This window comes from Anolis sagrei, chromosome 6, assembly GCF_037176765.1.
Source record: "Anolis sagrei isolate rAnoSag1 chromosome 6, rAnoSag1.mat, whole genome shotgun sequence".
In the NCBI taxonomy this organism is placed as follows: Eukaryota; Metazoa; Chordata; class Lepidosauria; order Squamata; family Dactyloidae; genus Anolis; species Anolis sagrei.
Window position 1 is genome coordinate 61,592,572 of NC_090026.1, and position 20,761 is coordinate 61,613,332.

The 20,761-nt window shown below is 44.1% G+C and overlaps 1 protein-coding gene across 1 annotated transcript in view; it reads right to left on the minus strand.

Annotated features, from left to right (window-relative positions):
* Positions 1-3,240: 3,240 nt before the first annotated feature.
* The window catches only part of AHRR (aryl hydrocarbon receptor repressor), a 50,616-nt gene continuing 33,095 nt past the window's right edge, over positions 3,241-20,761 (minus strand). The window contains exons 7-10 of the mRNA XM_067470150.1: positions 18,698-18,897; positions 17,911-17,972; positions 16,240-16,381; positions 3,241-8,143 (exon numbers count right to left, since the gene is read on the minus strand). Coding sequence (XP_067326251.1) covers positions 7,105-8,143; positions 16,240-16,381; positions 17,911-17,972; positions 18,698-18,897 — 1,443 coding nt within the window. The 3' untranslated portion in view covers positions 3,241-7,104. The remainder of the gene's footprint in view (positions 8,144-16,239; positions 16,382-17,910; positions 17,973-18,697; positions 18,898-20,761) is intronic.

Consider the following 20,761-nt stretch of genomic DNA (forward strand, 5'->3'; position numbering starts at 1 on the left):
TCACTATTGGCTTGGGATCAGATCCTGGGATATGGGGCCTGTCTGGGATATTATTTTGGGAGAGTAAAAGTATTTTGCTTCAGTTTGCCTAGCTGCAGTTTTATCTGCCTAGTGAAACTCTTCTTTCTTAGATCGGCATCCTCCCTCCATTCTTTCAGAAAAAAACTAAAATCGTGGTTTTGGAACCAGGCTTTCGGCTAGTGGGCATTCCGAACATGGAACTGGACCTGACGCCTGTTATGATAATGGGAAACAGCTATGTGATTATGCAATTAGGTGATTATATAATTAATTCTTACTGTTTTTAACCTTATGTGTATTTACTGGCCATTCCCTGCCACACGTTGCTGTAGCCCAGTCTGTATGTATGTGTTTTGTGTGTGCATATATGTGTTTATATGTGTGTATATTTTTGTGTATCTGTGTATATATGTGTGTTTGCATATACATGTGTGGGTGTATATATGTGTGTGCATATGTGTGTGTAGATGTGTATATATGTGTGTATATATTTGTGTGTTTATATGTGTATATGTATATTATGTATATGTGTGCGCTTGTCCATATGCATATTTGTGTGTATATATAGAATCATAGAATCATAGAATCAAAGAGTTGGAAGAGACCTCATGGGCCATCCAGTCCAACCCCCTGCCAAGAAGCAGGAATATTGCATTCAAATCACCCCTGACAGATGGCCATCCAGCCTCTGTTTAAATACATATGTGTGTATGTATGTGTGCGTGTGTATATTTTTGTGTGCATGTGTATATGTATATGTGTGTTTATATATGTAGATGTATGTGTGTATATATTTGTGTGTGCTTGGGTATATATATATGTGTGTATGTATGTATGTGTGCATGTGTATATGTATATGAGTGTGTGTGTATGTGTATTATATATATGGTGTATTTTGGGGGGGGTTAAGTCTGTTCTGCTGGGGGTTTTTTGTGTTTTTACGGGTGATCATAGAATCATAGAATCAAAGAGTTGGAAGAGACCTCATGGGCCATCCAGTCCAACCCCCTGCCAAGAAGCAGGAATATTGCATTCAAATCACCCCTGACAGATGGCCATCCAGCCTCTGTTTAAAAGCTTCCAAAGAAGGAGCCTCCACCACACTCCGGGGCAGAGAGTTCCACTGCTGAACGGCTCTCACAGTCAGGAAGTTCTTCCTCATGTTCAGATGGAATCTCCTCTCTTGTAGTTTGATCTCCTCTCTTGTAGTTTGAGGATGAACACTCTCTTGTAGTTTGAGGATGAACACTCGTTGGACTGTTAGGTGTATTGTATCAAAATTTCATGTCAATTCGTCCAGTGGTTTTTGAGTTATGTTAATCCCACAAACGAACATTACATTTTTATTTATATAGATGATTTTATATTGGTGTTTATTGATATTGTGGCATCAAATTGCTGCCTATGTTAGCTGCTCTGACTCCCCCTTTGAGGGTTGAGAAGAGCGGAGTAAAAATGCTGTAAATAAATATAATATAGTTTTTAAAAAATGTGCAAGGGGAGTCCATGTGACATAACATGATATACATTTTATCCTTTATTTTATGGTTGAGACTTTATAGACTCATTAAGAACTATTACCTAACTTGATGTCTTACTTAGTTGTGCACTTAGCATCCCCAAACTATTGTACACTAGCTGTCCCCCGCCACGCGCTGCTGTGGCCCACATGGGGGTTCTGTGTGGGAAGTTTGGTGGGGTTCAGAATGCTCTGTGATGGTAGATGAACTATAAATCCCAGCAACTACAACTCCCAAATGTCAAGATTCTATTTTCCCCAAACTCCACCAGTGTTCACATTTGGGCATATTGAGTAATCATGTAGAGTTTGGTACAGATATATCATTGTTTGAATCCACAGGGATCTCAGGATGTAGGTGAACTACAAATCCAAAACCAAAGAACACTGCCCACCAAACCCTCCCAGTATTTTCTGTTGGTCATGGGAGTCCTGTGTGCCAAGTTTGGTTCAGTTCCATCGCTGGTGGGGTTCAGAATGCTCTTTGATTGTAGGTGAACTATAAATCTCAGCAAGTACAACTCTCAAATGACAAAATCAATTTTTTTGAGGGAAGGACATAAATTGGCTTGTTAGGTGTATCATGTCCAAATTTGGTGTCCATTCCCCCAGTGGTTTTTGAGTTCTGTGAATATCACAAACGAACATTACATTTTTATTTATATAGACTAGCTGTTCCCTGCCACGCGTTGCTGTGGCCCAGTCTGTTGATCTGGAAAATAAAGTAATGAGAAAGTGTTGATTTCTAATATATGTAATTTCTTCATGCTTGTTGGGTAAACAGTATTTCTTGCTGTTTCTTTGTCAGTGTTGATGTGGAAAGTGTCTGGTTTGCCAACCCTGGAACATGCATCATATCATTGTCCTTCTTTAAGGGTCCCTTTCAAATCTATGATACTCTATCTGTGTGTGTGTGTGTGAATCATATCTATCTATCTATCTATCTATCTATCTATCTAATCTATCTATGGCTGGATGGCTCTTTGTCAGGAGGACTTTATGTTTTCTTGCCCTGATGAAGGGAGTTGGATTGGATGGCCTTAAGTATTTTCTGTCATGGGGGTTCTGTGTGGAAAATCTGCCCCAATTCTGTCGTTGGTGGGATTCAGAATCTCTCTGATTGTAGGTGAACTATAAATCCCAGTAACTACAACTCCCAATGTCAAGTTCCATTTCCCCCAAACTTCATCTGTGGTCATATTTGGGCATATGGAATATTTGTGCCAAGTTTGGTCCAGATCCATCATTGTTTGAGTCCACAGTGGTCTCTGGATATAGGTGAACTACAACTCTCAAACTCAAGGTCAATGCCCACCAAACCCTTCTAGTGTTTTCTGTTGTTTATTGGAGTCCTGTGTGTAACCTTTCGTTCAATTCCATCATTGGTGGAGTTTAGAATGCTCTTTGATTGTAGGTGAAATATAAATCCCAAGAACTACAACTCCCAAATGACAAAATCAAAAATTTTTGAGTGAAGGACATACATCGGGTCGTTAGGTGTCTTGTGTCCAAATTTGGTGTCAATTCATCCAGTGGTTTTTGAATTCTGTTAATCCCACAAACGAGCATTCCATTTTTATTTATATAGATTTTAATACAAAAGAATCATATGTTGCACGCAGAAGCTCTTTTCATGTGAATAGATAAGAATTTACATCTGTCAGAACATGTATACTAAGAACGGAAAACAAGGTTACAAATTCCACTTTTACAAATAATATTTATTAACAAATACTGAGGTTTACATCAAAGAACAGCAGAGTGTAAACTTAAGAAATAGTATCGTAAAGTTGAAATTCAGATAAAACTTTGTTAAAATACTAAATGGTGTAGCTGCACTACACAATTCTGTAATTTCTAATTTTAGATTCTATAATTTCTAATTTTGTAACTTTTTCTTTTGCAGGAGAGAGTATCAAAATAAAGGAAAATGTCAGATTTGTTTTGAAAAGAAAAAGGAAAAAAAACTACCTGAGCTGCGATTATGGAATAAATTATACTACTGCTTTTATTATTCAACTAAATGTTGTCTTTTTCTCTTGATTCAATACTGAAAGTTACACATATGAGATAACATGAATCACATCTGTTTGTTTTTTTTCATGTATGAACTAATATTTTCAGACTGGAAACAAAGTATATGACCTACAAACATAAAATGGATTTTTAAAACGTTTTGTATTCATGTCAATACTGCTATACTGAATGGTGATGGAAGCAGAACAGCATATGGATGGTATGTCTTAACAATAAGAATCATTTGTTTTCATTATTTGTCTGTTTACATTATTTGCCTAATTATACTCCTTTAAAAAAGAAAGCTACTATGCATTTTTGCTTTTGTAATAAGTAATGATAATAAAGTGTAAATATATATGATGAAAAATCAAAGTCAGAATTCTCCATGCCATTATATTTCCAATATCCATGTTTGGTTGGGAAAGCCGGAGAGTGGAGAAAGCTGACAGCAGGAGAATAGATTCATTTGAAATCTAGTGTAGAGAAAAGTTCTACAAACCCTGTGGATGGCCAAAAAAGGGACAAATAAATGGGTCTTGGAGCAAATCAAGCCAAGATTCTCACTTGACACCAGAATGACCAAACTGAGATTATTGTGCTTTGGTCACATCATGAGATGACATGACTCATTAGAACGGTTGATAATGTTTTGGAAATAAGGCGGCAGTAAGAAAAGAGGACGAGCACATGAAAGGTGAATAAATTCAAACAAGAAGATCATAACCGAGTCTACGGCATCTGCTGATGAGAGGGTATCTTTACATCTTGCATTTATAGAGTGACGGCAAGTCAAAAGTGACAACAGTAGCAGAACTGTCACTGTAGGAATAAACCGATGTTAATTTATTTCCTGCAAAATACCTCTTTGCAAAAGAATTTATTTTCTTGAAAGGCTATGTGTATTTTGTATGATGCTTGTAATGAATCCCTTACCTTGGCAAGCTAGCTTAGGCCTAGGAGAGTGGGCCTGGTGAAGCCACGGCATCCATTTTAGAGAAGGGAGACAGGGAGATGCCATCTTAGGTTGTTGTTGTTCATTCGTTCAGTCGTTTCCGACTCTTCGTGACCTCATGGACCAGCCCACGCCAGAGCTCCCTGTCGGCCGTCACCACCCCCAGCTCCTTCAAGGTCAGTCCAGTCACTTCAAGGATGCCATCCATCCATCTTGCCCTTGGTCGGCCCCTCTTCCTTTTACCTTCCACTTTCCCCAGCATCATTGTCTTCTCTAGGCTTTGCTGTCTCATGATGTGGCCAAAGTACTTCAACTTTGTCTCTAGTATCCTTCCCTGCAATGAGCAGTCGGGCTTTATTTCCTGGAGGATGGACTGGTTGGATCTTCTCGCAGTCCAAGGCACTCTCAGAACTTTCCTCCAACACCACAGCTCAAAAGCATCTATCTTCCTTCGCTCAGCCTTCCCTAAGGTCCAGCTCTCACATCCGTAGGTTACTACAGGGAATACCATGGCTTTGACTATGCGGATCTTTGTTGCCAGTGTGATGTCTCTACTCTTTACTATTTTATCGAGATTGGACATTGCTCTCTTCCCAAGAAGTAAGCGCATCTTAGGTTAGGTTTGCCTTAAAGCGGTCGTGTTCTAGTCTTGGAGGGAAAGTTAGACCACTAGGATTGGTTAGAATGATGGGGGCGGAGCCTAAGCGATCTGAAGGAAAAAAGTGACTTTTAAACTGAGGCTTGAGTTCTCAGATTACCAGATTGGAGTTGAGAGTGGAGAGTTGGAGCTTGGAGAGGAGATTCCATCTGAACATGAGGAAGAACTTCCTGACTGTGAGAGCCGTTCAGCAGTGGAACTCTCTGCCTCGGAGTTTGGTGGAGGCTCCTTCTTTGGAAGCTTTTAAACAGAGGCTGGATGGCCATCTGTCAGGGGTGATTTGAATGCAATATTCCTGCTTCTTGGCAGGGGGTTGGACTTGATGGCCCATGAGGTCTCTTCCAACTCTTTGATTCTATGATTCTAAGGGTGTTAGTGGGAGCTGTTTGGGGTTTTGAAGGAACATTTTGGGTCAGTCTTTTGTAGAGTATTCAGGAATAGCTATAGAAAATATAGCTAGAATACTGTGTGGAACAGCACCCCGTGAGTGATCTGTTCTTTTCCTTAAGGAAAACTAGTTCAGGCTTTGGCTAGATTCCTAAGGGGTTTTTTTTTGTGGGAGTTACTTTCAGAAATTCATTTCCTGAAGTAATTTTCTGCGTTGTAACTTTTAAGACTTGAAACCCGGACGTTTTTAAGACCACAAGCTTTGTATGCCAGATTTTTTACTGAAACCATCAAGCATTTGTACCTGAAATATCTAACTCTGTTCAATAAAAGTTCTTGTTATTTTTATCAACTTATACCAGCCTCAGTGTGAATACCTTTGTGGTCAAAGCATTATTCCTGGGGCAATCTTTTGTTGAGAGGTGATTAGATGTGCCTGATTGTTTCCTCTCTGCTGTTTTCCTGTTGTAATTTTAGAATTTTTTAATACTGGTAGCCAGATTTTGTTCATTTTCATGGTTTCCTCCTTTCTGTTGAAATTGTCCACATGCTTGTGGATTTCAATGGCTTCTCTGTGTAGTCTGACATGGTGGTTGTTGGAGTGGTCCAGCATTTCTGTGTTCTCAAATAATAAGTTGGTTCATCAGGTGCTCTGCTATGGCTGATTTCTCAGGTTGAAGTAGTCTGCAGTGCCTTTCATGTTCCTTGATTCATTTTTGGGCATTGCTGCATTTGGTGGGCCCTATGTAGACTTGTCCACAGCTGCATGGTATACGGTAGATTCCTGCAGAAGTGAGAGGATCCCTCTTGTCCTTTGCTGAACGTAGCATTTGTTGGATTTTCTTGGTGGGTCTGTAGATAGTTTATATGTTGTGTTTCCTCATCAGCTTCCCTATGCGGTCAGTGGTTCCCTTGATGTATGGCAAGAACACTTTTCCTCTGGGTGGATCTTTGTCTTTACTCTCGTGGCTTGTTCTCTGTCTTGCAGCTCTAAAACTCTAAAATTACAACTGCAAAACAGCAGAGAGGAAACAATCAGGGACTTCTAATCACCTCTCAATAAATGATTGCCCCAGGAACCGACACACTGCCAGGCCATCAAATGCTAATCAAGGTGGTCAGTTGAAACATTCACACCTCGCTCCAACAGACAAAAGTTCTTAGTCCCACCCTGGTCATTCCACAGATATATAAACCCACTTTCCTAGTTCCAACAGACCTCACTACCTCTGAGGATGCTTGCCATAGATGCAGGCAAAACGTCAGGAGAGAATGCCTCTAGAACATGGCCATGGACCTTACTTAAAAAATACCCCTCGTATTTTTATAAATATGAAGCACACTCCTCTGTTAGATTCTGTGGGTGACTGGGAATTACACTCCATGATACCGTAAAAATGCCAATAACTGTAAATCTAGAACATTTATCATAAATATCATGTATAGCTCTGGATCCCTACAATGGAAAATGTCTTATGAATGAGGTATTTTCTGCTTTGTGTCCCATTTCTGCACTACCAATGCCAAACTCTGTAGCACCACAACACATCAAACAGTTTGCTGCTGCATTATTTTATGAGGATGAGAATCAGCTAAAGGTGTTTCACAGAAAGTCATCTCTACTGTTGTCTGAGTATTCCTGGAGATAGGACGAGAATCGAAAGGTTCATGTTTAACTGTCTGATTCAAGCAGAGATTTTTAAACTCAGAGTGTGACTTCAGAACCTGCGTATTCAGCCCCTTCTCTTCGACTGAAAAGCTACTATAGAACTGACTGCTATAATATGAAGTTTGTGGGCTCTCCATAGTTTCTGCGTCAATGGATTTTGAAAGGTCCAGTAAAAATGTTTCTTTGTTAGGCGTTGCTTTGCCAAGTCCACTTCTACTAAGGTTATTGGAATGATGCATCACTATGTGTTGCCAGTTATACGGTGGATAGACACAATGTTGTGGGGATGATGGTGTGCCGAGTTCTGTTTTAAGGTGGACTCTTGCAGGAAAGTGCTTTTTGACTGTGCTGTTTTCTTCCATCCACGCACAACTTGGTAAAATGGTATGGCTGTTAGCTATATTTTCAGAATCTGAATCATATTCCGTTTTTATCAGTGTGTTATGAGGCAAACTATTGTTGTACAGAGTTCCTGGAGATACTGGGGGACATGGTAATTTCATGCATTCTTCCAAATAACTGTCTGGGGAGCATTGCTGCAAGCCTGGGTGTAGCTGACAATTTTCTCTCTCTGTTGAAGACAAACTGAAGAACCGCTCCTCTCTGCTGTAGAAAGGTCTTGGAGTTTTGTTACAGCACATGTTCTCATGACGCTGACCTCTAAAGCAAAAACCGGAGGCGCTGTTTGATGTCCACGTGCCATTTCCACTGTTATTGTGTTGGACACCAAACAGTGAGACAGCAGGATTAGCAAATTCTTGCTGAGTAAAATGCTCAGTATTAGGTTCAAACTTCACTTTTGTGTTCTCCTGTTCTTTTTTCCTTGGGCTCCACCTATGATGCTTCATCTGTCCCAACTGTTCCCTGTTTCCTTTTATACTTGCAATGATGTTTGGTATCTTCTGAATTTTCTCTTCCCTTTCAATAAAATATTTTTTTAAAAGTCAGTAACTAAAACATTTTCAATCATGTATAATACACAAATATTTGGTGAAGGAAAAGATGAATTAATTGGCACATCGCAACACATTTTCAATTTAGCTGCTACTGATGACTATATACTAATATTTACATATATTTATTATTTTATTATTTATTTCATACATTTTTCTATCCCGCCCTTCTCCCCACAAGGGGACTCAGAGCGGCCTCACATAGGCATCAACGAAGCTTACAACATATACAATTATTATTATTATTATTATTATTATTATTATTATTATTATTATCTTTATTTGTATCCCGCTAACATCTCCCGCAGGACTCAGTGCGGTTTACAAAGGCCAAGGCCCTCAATAAAACAACAGCATAACAAATACAACAATAAAACTCATAAAGCAAACCAATAAACATTAAAGCAATAACAGTAAAACATCAAAACAATACATCATGACACATTTAAAACTAGGGCCGGGCCAAATGTAATGAATAAATTTAAAGTGCTGGACATGACAGCACTTTACATCAAATAATACGATCAAATAATACAATAAAACATTAAAACAGTAAAATCATCTTAAAACATCAAACACATCAGCCAATACATTCATTTACCAGAAAATATTAAAATGCTTGTAAAGCAAAAATCAAACCTGGAAATCCAGTGTCGCAACCCAAAATCCTTTCCTATTGTCATTATCCTTTCATAAAATGCCTGGCTACAGAGCCAGGTCTTCAGTTGTCTTCTAAAGGACAGGAGGGAGGTGGCCAACCTGATGTCCTTAGAGAGGGAGTTCCACAGACTTGGGGGGGGGGCAACTGCTGAGAAGGCCCTGTCTCTCATCCCAACCAATTGCGTTTGTGAGAGTGGCGGGATCAAGAGCAGGGCCTCTCCTGATGATCTTAAGCTTCGTGAGGGTTCATAGCAGGAGATATGTACGAACAAGTAATCTGGGCCAGAACTGTTCACGGCTTTAAAGGTTAAAACCAGAACTTTGAATTGTGCCCGGAAGCCAATCGGCAGCCAGTGGAGCTGACGCAACAGAGGAGTGGTACGCTCCCTGTACGCCGCTCCAGTTAACAACATGGCTGCTGACCGTTGGACTAATTGAAGCTTCCGAGAAGTTTTCAAAGGCAGCCCCACGTAAAGAGCGTTGCAGTAGTCTATTCTGGATGTAACTAGAGCGTGGACCACCATGGCCAAGTCATCTGTATGTTGGATATTATCTTCTTACAAATCAATGTTTATGTTTATTTATTTATTTATTTACAGCTTTTATATTCCGCCCTTCTCACCCCACAGGGGACTCAGGGCGGATTACAGTGTACACATATATGGCAAACATTCAATGCCAAATTTTTGACATACAAACATATACAGACATACACAGAGGCTATTTAACTTTTTCTGGCCGCCAGGAGAGCTGTCCCTTTTATCGTCCATCTGCGACGCTGATGAAGCACTTCCGCATTCCCCACATGCTTCCCCGCTGGAATGCTTTGCTGGAGTCTTCTTTATGGCCTCATAAATCAGTTAATTTAGCCTCCCCACACTTTAAGGTGGTACCTAATTTTCCTATTTGACAGATGCAACTGTCTTTCGGGTTGCAAAGGTCGACAACAGGCTACTGTTGTGGTTCAGCACCAATGTGATGGGAATGGGAGTGAGGAGCGTGCAGATGGGATTGAGAATAGTGCAGATGTGGGCTCTCAGCTTTCTTCCCATGAATTTAGAGACAGGTCTGTGTCTTCAATGTCTTCACAAGATCGGAATGTGAGTGATAAGGCAGTTGCTGGGAAGCAAGGTCAGACAGTCGGTGGGATGCAAGGCCGCGCAGGCCAGGTGGTGCGAAGGATCGCGCGGCTGGCAGAGAAGGGTTGACCTCATCTGTGGGAAAACTGCTCGTTAAGGCTTGTTTGATGTTTGCTGTTTTGCTGTGAAACGTATAAGTAATCTGCCTGGACAGAGATCCTGTGTTAGTTCAACGTTGCAATATGGCTTGCAGTAGCCCAGTTCGGGGCTAAGGATTTAGCAACAGCCTGCTTCGTGTAACCTTAAGCTGCTTCCTGGTTTGGGGCTTCTTGTTTTGCTTCATGTCTTCTGCTTAAACTTCCAAGGAATATATTGGACTTTTTACTTTGTAACCACTGAATCTTTTACTGCTTTTACTTTGATTGTTTCAATAAACTTTTTACTTCTCAAGATTGGCTGGTTTTGTCTGAGAAAGCAAGGTGAATCTATTCTGAGGCACAACAGTTTGAACTAACCACCAACAAAGTCCTTGCTTCTCCCAGCCACTATGAATCCCGCTGAAGCTCAAGCGATGCAACAACAGCTGGTGACCCTTCAGCAGCAGATAGCAACGATGCAAGGGCAAGCAGCAGCCAACCCTCCGGTTCAGCCGCTAAGGACTCCCATGGCGTTGCCTAACAAGTTCTCTGGAGACAGCCAACGGGTCAAGGATTTCCTGGGGCAGTGTGATGCCTATCTCACAGTGCGGGCAGCGGAGTTCCCAGATGAAGCCGCCAAGGTGGGCTTTGCCTACAGTCTGTTGGAGGGCCCGGCCCTCTCCTGGGCCACCGCGTTACGTGAGGCTGCTTCCCCTGTGTGCAACACCGCCAAGGCTTTTATGGATGAACTGCATAAAGTATGGGGAGGCCAAGTGCACCGGGAGATGGCGGATCGAAAGTTGCGAGCTCTCAAGCAGAAAGAAGGACATTTGGCCGAATACATTTCAGAATTTCGTGTTTTGCAGCGGGAGCTTGCCTGGAATGATGCCGCCTACATGAGTGCTTTCAAGGCGGGGCTCACCCAGGAGATGCAGTTGGAGGTGGCCCGTTCCGCTGTTCCAGCCGATTTGGAGGAGTTGATGTCCCTGTGTATCCGGGTAGATGGGACTATGACTACCCAACGCCATATCCTTGCCGGCTCTCGGCCAGTTGGTCGAAGGGGGGCCGATGCAGGGGTACCACGTCGCTTGGGACCGCCGCCAGCTCATGTGCCTGACGCAGAGGAGCCCATGCAGTTGGGTTCCATGCGCCCCAAAATCGATGCGGCGGAAAAGGCGCGGAGACAACGGCTGAACCTGTGTTGGTATTGTGGGGGCAGTGGACATTTTTCTCGGGAGTGCCCCGTAAAGAAGAAGATGACCCCTCGCCTGGCAGGGGCCTCTGGTTCAGCGGAGGCCGTGGCGCCCCCGGCCCAGAGTTCGGGTGAGCAGTGGGCCGAACAGCCGGCGGGGGAAGGCAACGACCGAGTTTAGCTGGGCTCGCTGACTCGGTCTCCATCCCGTTTCCAGAGCCCGCCACTGGGATGCTGTTCTTTCTGTTGGTTTCGTTTTGTATAGCTCAAAAGACTCCCACAGCGGTGCACGCCTTGGTCGACTGTGGGGCCACTAACAATTTCATGGACAGTCGGTTTGTGGAACACCTTGGATTACAATGCTTAGACCTTCAGCCTCCCTGGGATGTACAAAACTTTGATGGGCGCTCGCTGAAAGCCGGGCCGGTCGCTCGCTATACGGCGCCCGTGCAGATGAAGGTCGGGGACCATGTGGAAGAGGTCTCCTTTTTGGTCACGGACCTTCCACACGCTGTGGTGTTGGGAATCCCATGGCTGGCCAAGCACAACCCGACCATTTGGTGGTCCCAGAAACAGTTACGATTCACTTCGGCCTTTTGTAAAGACCATTGCGGCGGGGAGCGGAAGTGTCGGCTCGCAGAGGTTGCCGCACAGGCTACGGGCCAGCTGCCCGCCAAATACCAAGATTTCTGGGACGTTTTCAGCGAAAAGGAGGCGGAGAGACTTCCCCCCCACCGTCCGTACGACTGCGCTATTGACTTGATTCCGGGCGCCCCGATTCCGCGTGGGCGGTTGTATTCTCTCTCGGAACCGGAGCTGGCAGCTCTTCGGGAGTTTTTGGATACCAACCTACGTAAGGGGTTCATTCGTCCCTCGCAGTCGCCGGCCGGCTCCCCAGTTTTGTTCATCAAGAAGAAGTCAGGGGAACTGAGACTCTGCAATGACTATCGAGCATTGAACAACATTACGATCAAGAACCGCTATCCGCTTCCCCTCATCCCGGAGTTGCTCAACCGGTTGCGAGGAGCTCGGATTTTCACCAAATTGGACCTAAGGGGGGCTTATAATTTGGTGCGTATCCGGGAAGGGGACGAGTGGAAGACAGCCTTCCAGACCCGTTTCGGGAGCTTTGAATACAGAGTTATGGGTTTCGGACTCTGCAACGCTCCAGCCACGTTCCAGCACTTCGTCAACGACGTCTTTCGCGATTTTTTAGACCACTTTCTAGTCATTTACCTGGACGACTTCCTGATTTACTCGACGAATCCCCGTGACCACACTCAACAGGTGCGTGCGGTGCTTCAGCGCCTGAGGGATCATGGACTGTACGCGAAGCTGGAGAAGTGCGCTTTCGACCTAGAGGAAGTAGACTTCCTGGGACACCGCATTTCGGCGGAGGGAATCTCCATGGACCCCACTAAAGTCTCCGCGGTGTTGGAATGGAAATCCCCTGGGAGCAAAAAGGACATCCAAAGATTCATGGGGTTCGCCAATTATTACCGCAAATTCATCCCCGACTTTGCCCGCTGGGCGGACCCTATTACTCAATGCCTGAGAGGTAAACGGCCGTTCCTATGGACTGAGGCGGCTGAAAGAGGGTTTCAGCGGCTCAAAGAACTTTTCACTTCCCAGCCTATCCTGCAACATCCTGATCCTACTAAGCTGTTTGTGGTGCAGGCCGACGCGTCGGATGTGGCGGTCGGGGCAGTGTTGCTACAACCTGCGGGGGATCATCTCCGGCCCTGTGCATATTTTTCTCGACAGTTGACTGCCCCAGAAAGAAACTACACCATTTGGGAAAAAGAGCTCCTAGCCATCAAGTCAGCGTTTGAGACTTGGAGACATTGGCTAGAGGGTGCTCCCCAACCAGTGGAAGTTCATACGGATCACCGCAATCTGGAATATCTCCGTACGTCCTGGAAGTTAAACCAACGACAGCAGCGTTGGGCATTGTTTTTTGAGAGATTTAACTTCCGAATTTGCTACGTGCCGGCGGCCCAAAACAAACAAGCAGATGCTTTGTCGCGCAAGCCGGAATATACTCGGGGCCAAGAAGACTCCTCAGAGTCCTGTATTTTGCGGCCAGAAAACTTTGCATTTACCAGCACAACGAGGCCCCCTTCGACTTTGGCTGAAAGAATCCGGGCACGGCAGCAAGAGGACTTGTGGGTGCAAGAACAACTGGAGGCCGGATTAAAGTTCCCATTTCAAGAAATAGATGGGATGCTGTGTCATCGTTCACAGGTCTATGTGCCGCTCGGCCCCGAGCGGGAGGAAATCTTAAAACTATGCCATGATACCAAGCCGGCGGGACATTTTGGGATTTTTAAAACACTGCAGCTAATACTGAGGGACTTTTGGTGGCCCAAGATCCGGCGAGAGGTCGAGAAATATGTCAACGGCTGTCCTGTTTGTCACCGCGCCAAGAATCCTACTGGCAAACCGGCTGGTTTGCTACAACCTCTGCCTACTCCGAGTCGGCCCTGGGAAATTGTGTCGGCCGATTTCATCACGGATTTACCAGAATCCCAAGGTTTCACTACCATTCTGGTGGTGGTGGATCTTTTTACCAAGATGGGACACTTCATTCCCTGTGGGGGAGTGCCTACTGCCAAAGAAACTGCCGATTTATTCCTAAGCCACATTTTCCGTCTTCATGGACTTCCAAAGAGCTTGGTGACCGACCGTGGGGCTCAATTTACCTCGCACTTCTGGAAGGAGATACAACGACAGTTAGGCATCGCGAGTCGGATGTCGTCGGCGCATCATCCACAGTCTGATGGCCAGACCGAGAAGACCAACGCCACCCTTGAACAATACTTGAGATGTTTTGTCAATTATCAACAGGACAATTGGGCCTCGCTTCTTGCTGTAGCCGAGTTTGCCTACAACAATGCTACTCACGGGTCGACTAAAGAGGCCCCGTTCTTTGCTAACTATGGATACCACCCCCGGTTCTTTCCCTCCGTGATTGGGCCTGGGGAGGTCCCTGCTGCTACCACTTGGCTGCAGGAGCTCTCAGCGATTCAAGAGATCTTAAAGGCTCAGCTTGAACAAGCAAAAGAGGATTACAAACGGATGGCGGATACCCATCGTCAACCAGGTCCACCGATTCAAGTGGGAGATCGTGTTTGGTTGTCCACTAAACATCTGCCTATCCAACGCCCCTCTCGGAAGCTTGACGCACGTTTTGTGGGACCATACCCAGTGGTGGAACAGTTAAATCCTGTGACCTTTAAACTAAAACTTCCGCACGGCATGCGGATTCATCCAGTTTTCCATCGATCTTTGCTGCGACCCGCCACGGAAGTCCGGCCGGATGCTGGCGGGGCTCCTCCGCCCCCCCCCCCCCCCGATTCTACGCGATGGCGAGGAGGAGTTCGAAGTAGCGGACATTTTAGACTCTCGTCGTCATCACCGCAAGTTACAGTACTTGGTGGACTGGGTGGGCTATGGGCCTGAGGAGCGCTGTTGGGTGGATGCTCGGGATGTTCATGCTCCTCTCCTAGTGTCCCGTTTTCACCGGGCCTACCCGGCCAAGCCCGGGCCGGTGGGGGGCCCACGGGGGGGCCCTAGGGGGGGGGATAGTGTTGTGATTCAGCACCAATGTGATGGGAATGGGAGTGAGGAGCGTGCAGATGGGATTGAGAATAGTGCAGATGTGGGCTCTCAGCTTTCTTCCCATGAATTTAGAGACAGGTCTGTGTCTTCAATGTCTTCACAAGATCGGAATGTGAGTGATAAGGCAGTTGCTGGGAAGCAAGGTCAGACAGTCGGTGGGATGCAAGGCCGCGCAGGCCAGGTGGTGCGAAGGATCGCGCGGCTGGCAGAGAAGGGTTGACCTCATCTGTGGGAAAACTGCTCGTTAAGGCTTGTTTGATGTTTGCTGTTTTGCTGTGAAACGTATAAGTAATCTGCCTGGACAGAGATCCTGTGTTAGTTCAACGTTGCAATATGGCTTGCAGTAGCCCAGTTCGGGGCTAAGGATTTAGCAACAGCCTGCTTCGTGTAACCTTAAGCTGCTTCCTGGTTTGGGGCTTCTTGTTTTGCTTCATGTCTTCTGCTTAAACTTCCAAGGAATATATTGGACTTTTTACTTTGTAACCACTGAATCTTTTACTGCTTTTACTTTGATTGTTTCAATAAACTTTTTACTTCTCAAGATTGGCTGGTTTTGTCTGAGAAAGCAAGGTGAATCTATTCTGAGGCACAACAGCTACACAATTGGTTGGAAACCCACTCCAACCCAGACTGGCTTCGAACTCATGACCTTTTGGTCAGAGTGATCTTAATGCAGCTGACACTCAGCCAGCTGCGCCACAATGTTAATTATCAATCTATGCTAATTATCAATTATCAAGCACCGGGACTGTGGCGCAGCTGGCTGAGTGTCAGCTGCATTAAGATCACTTCTGATCAAAAGGTCATGAGTTCGAAGCCAGCCCGGGTCAGAGTGAGCTTCTGACCAATTGTGTAGCTTGTTGTCGACCTTTGCAACCCGAAAGACAGTTGCATCTGTCAAGTAGGAAAATTAGGTACCACCTATGTGTGGGGAGGCTAATTTAACTAATTTATGAGGCCATAAAAAAGACTCCAGCAAAGCACTCCAGCAAAAGCATGCGGGGAATGCGGAAGTACTTCATCAGTGTCGCAGATGGACAATGAAAGCGACAGCTCCCCTGGCGGCCAGAAAAGTTAAATAGCCTCTGACTGTCGATATCTGTTGTGTGTCTTTGACATTGAATGTTTGCCATATATGTGCACATTGTAATCCGCCCTGAGTCCCCTGCGAGGTGGGAAGGGCGGAATATAAATACTGTAAATAAATAAATACTATTTTACATTTGTCTGTACATTCCAACATTTGCCAAGTCTGAAGGTCCTATAACCTTACCTGAGAGTCTCATTAGCCAAACCTTGAAAGATTACAATTCCCTTAATTATTACTCCTCATAACACACATTTGCCTTTCTAAACTTTTAATGCTACTTACTTGGGAGCTTGTTGAAGAGCAACGGTGCATTCTGAGGAACCATTTCTGTACTGAACATTAGTACTGGCCTGTACCCAAAACCAGTGGTCCTTGTTTGCTTGGAATCTCATCAGTGAAATGCCATTTTCTCTATTACATTCACCTATAGATGAAAAATGTTTTTGGGAACAAGGTTCTTAAGTATGTAACTTCATTGTTATTTAAGATCTATAGACAGTCTATTGATTAATTAATATACAGAAAATTCACATTTGTTCATGGTAGAGAAAATGCACACTTCTGTCTGTTACTTTTAAAATTAGCAAATTAAATGCCTGAAAGCACCCCAGTTTGATCGAACTCCAGCAGCTTTGCATTATTTCAGTACATTATTTATCTGTTCAGCAAGGAGAATAATTGCTGAACAGGCACCGGGATTGTGGCGCAGCTGGCTGAGTGTCAGCTGCATTAAGATCACTCTGAGCAAAAGGTCATGAGTTCGAAGCCAGCCCGGGTTGGAGTGGGTTTCCAACCAATTGTGTAGCCTGTTGTCGACCTTTGCAACCCGAAAGACATTTGCATCTGTCAAGTAGGAAAATTAGGCATCATCTTAAAGTGTGGGGAGGATAAATTAACTAATTTATGAGGCCATAAGGGAGGACTCCAGCAAGCACTCCAGCAAAAAGAATGCGGGGAATGCGGAAATACTTCATCAGTGTCGCAGATGGACAATGAAAGCGACAGCTCCCCTGGCGGCCAGAAAAAGTTAAATAGCCTCCGTGTATGTCTGTATATGTTGTATGTCAAAAATTGGCATTGAATGTTTGCCATATATGTGTACACTGTAATCCGTCCTGAATCCCCTGATACATGCAATAGGTAAAGAAGTAGGAAGAAAACATGGGTTTTCCAAAAAGAAAGAGAGAAAGAAGGAAAGGAAAGGATAGGAAAGGGAAAGAGACAGCTATTGCACTTTTTTCATGTTAGGAGCAACTTGAGAAATTGCAAGTCGCTTCTGGTGTGAGAGAATTGGCCATCTGCAAGGACATTGCCCAGGTGATGCAAGGATGTTTTGATGTTTTTACCATCCTTGTGGGAGGTTTCTCTCATGTCCCAGCAAGGGGAGCTTGAGCTGACAGAGGGAGCTCATCCACACTCTCCCCAGATTTGAACCTGCGACCTGTTGGTCTTCAGTCCTGCCGGCACAGTGGTTTAACCCACTGCATCACCGCGGGCTCCTTAGCTACTGCATTGAATAAACATGAGTAACCTTATTTGTATCGACGACTGGGGGGGGAAATAGGAAAACCAGAGCGAAAAAGTTATTTTTTAAGACCTCCACATATATATTTTTTTTTTATCGTGCCAGGAGTGACTTGAGAAACTGCAAGTCGCTTCTGGTGTGAAAGAATTGGCCGTCTGCAAGGACGTTGCCCAGGGGACGCCCGGATGATTTGATGTTTTTATCATCCTTGTGGGAGGCTTCTCTCATGTCCCCGCATGAAGAGCTGGAGCTGATAGAGGGAGCTCATCCGTCTCTCCCCGGATTCGAACCTGCAACCTTTCTGTCTGCAGTACTGCCGGCACAGGGGTTTAACCCACTGCGCCACCGGGGGCTCTTTCCACATAAATATTATTACCTGATAAATGCAGAATAAATGAACTCAAAAAAAACATAGGTGAAAACAATACCTTCTTGGAAAGAATTTCTTCTGTGAAAATCAGCCAAACACTGTCCAGAAAGAGCCTTTGAGCTGGAAAGTACCAATGGTTGGGGAATTGTTAATAAGTTATATTGTTAAGAAAATGTCCTAAAGTTAAGGATATGTCCAAATAAACATTCAAAATCACTGAGTAATTGCAGAATATTTCACATGAATACATTGCTATTCCCTACAGGACAAGATGAATTACAGCATGCTAGGGAATAGGTTCCCAGTTTTGAAACATAATTGAACATAATTGAATCATGTTTGGATATAGCTCTTTATCTCATGACCAAGGAAAATTGTCATGTGTGGATTTTAAAAAATGCTACTATACGTGCTAGGAAAAGGTATACTGGGAGCTTGGTGGCATAAATATCTGGGACCTGTGTTTATCATGTCTGTACAGGCCCGTAGCCCGGGGGGGGGGGGGTTTGAGGGGCTTCAGCCCCCCCCCCCCCCCCCAATTCTCAGGGTGGCCTTACTGGTACATTATTTAAACTGTTATGTTTATTCATATCATGATCTGATCACCATGCTCAATATATCTCATATGCATGGGGGTATTGGGATAATGATACAAAAGGTTTGCTAGGGTAGATCCTGAGCCCCCCCCCCCCAAAGAAACCAAACCAAACTCAGCCTCCCCAAATTAAACTCAGCCCCCCACCGAATCAAAATCCTGGCTACGGGCCTGTCTCTGTATGATCTTAACATTATCATCAGTGACCAGGTCAATGAAGAATAAGTATTAAAACTGCATTTGGACTTGCTTAGTATCTGCTGATGCTGCATGATCAGATCTGCATTTTGCTTTCACAAAAAAACTTTTTAACTTCATGTCTGTCACGGAAGGAAGCAGGAGTGGCACCGCTATGCAGAATAAGGACAGCTGGGGAGGTAGTATTGCTCCTGAGGATGATTTCTTCTTCTGTCCAAAGATAAATTTTAGTTTACCTTGAAAATGCATGGTCTGAAAAACAACAAAACGCAGAAGAAACTGTGTAAACAATTGCAACCCCTCAAAATCTCCACATAAAGTACCGTGTTCTGGTACAGCTGTACCAGGAGCTCCAATTTTGTTTGCTTTACATTAAATGTTTGTTTTCAGTCCTAGGTTTCAGGGACTCTGCAGATAGGTGGCTTCTTTTTGTTGCAGTTATAGAGCAAACCACCTGTCCATCATTGTTAGGTTTTGATCCTGCCCCTTGCTCAGGGCAATTGGGAAGGGAAGGGAGCCATTTTTAGTTAGTCTCAGCAAGGAAAGCTATGTACAGGACGTGTGTAAAGCTTCCCCTGTACAAAAGCTTCAACCTTTAAGAATTTCCAGGGGTACAGAAATTCCAACAGAAACAGAAGGGAAAGAATTTCCGGGGAAAGAATTTCCAGGGAAGCATCCCCAAAGCTTTGAAGACTTTCCGGGGGAGAACAGCCCTAAAGATCAAAGAACTCCAGCTGAAGAGACTACAGGCCTTGCTGGTAGGTCCACTCAGTGCTTTGAGACACAGTTCAACCCGGTAGTGGTGCCCACATCAGTTAGGTTTAAGTTTACAGTCATCCTGGGAGAAGTTAAAAAGGGGATTTTCCTTTAAAGTAAAGAAGAAGTTATTGAAGACAGTTGCCTGTCCTTCGTGGGCAAATTAGGAATTCACCAGTTACCTAAAAGCTTGGAATCATTTGCTTAACTTTACTGAAGACAAGAGAAGTTTCTGTTTGATTGTTCATTAATAAAAGACTTTGTTGTACTTCTCAAGCCATCTAAAGACTGTTTGTGGTGGAAACCTCTGAGAACTTCTCTTTAGGCCCCCTGGCTTCCCGTTGGGCAAAGGTTGCACGTCCTGTTTTAAAGACAACTATTTACAGGCCCAGCGCGCGACAGAACATACCGAGAGCCAGTTCTGATGTTGTATGTTTAGATAATATCACAGCAGATAACCGCTTTGAGTCTCCTTTGTGGAGAGAAAAAGTGGGGTTTAGAAAAACAACAAGAACAATAATAATAATTCCTACTTTACTTTAATGCTGCAAACACCCACATCACTGTAGCAACATGTAATGTGATTCAACTTGATGAAATACAGAAGGATACTGTGATATTCTCCTCTCTAGCTTCCCAAAAAAGTCAAACGGAGGCTGGAACTACACTGCTATATAATCCAGTTTCTCAATCCAGATTATCTGCTTTGAACTGGATTATATGAGTTTACATTATCATAATATGGATTCGGAAGATTGATTATATGGAAATAGACTGGGTCTGAGATGCAATAATGTTAAGCCTGTTGAGTGTAGAGAATAGGGGACAGCATATAGTTTATGAACCATATGCTGCTCCCAAGACAATTGTTGTGGCCTTGTTTCCACCAATCTATTATTCTTATCCTTAGTATCACAACTGAATGTGTGATCCTTTTTTTATCCCCAGGCAGCTGTACGGCATTTAGAGCTGCTCTGGAGCCACTACTACTATTGATATAAGATATGGCAGCCACCATGGCTATCTTATCCCTTGGCAGACAGCAGAGACTGATGCATTGCCACCTGTATTGGGGACTTTGCTTCCCCTCAAAACACTATTAAATAGATTTTTCATTTCTGGTGCTAATACTTCTATTGCTTCTTTGCTAAATTCTGTTGTGAATCTGTCCATTCCTGGTGACCTGGATTGTTTTAAGATTTTTTTTACTACTGCATTTATTTCTTGTACTAGCTGTACCTGCCACGCGTTGCTGTGGCCAACCTTCCCTCCCTCTTTTCTTCCTTCCTTCCTTCCTTCCTTCCTTCCTTCCTTCCTTCCCTCCCTCCCTCCCTCCTTCCTTCCTTCCTTCCTTCCTTCC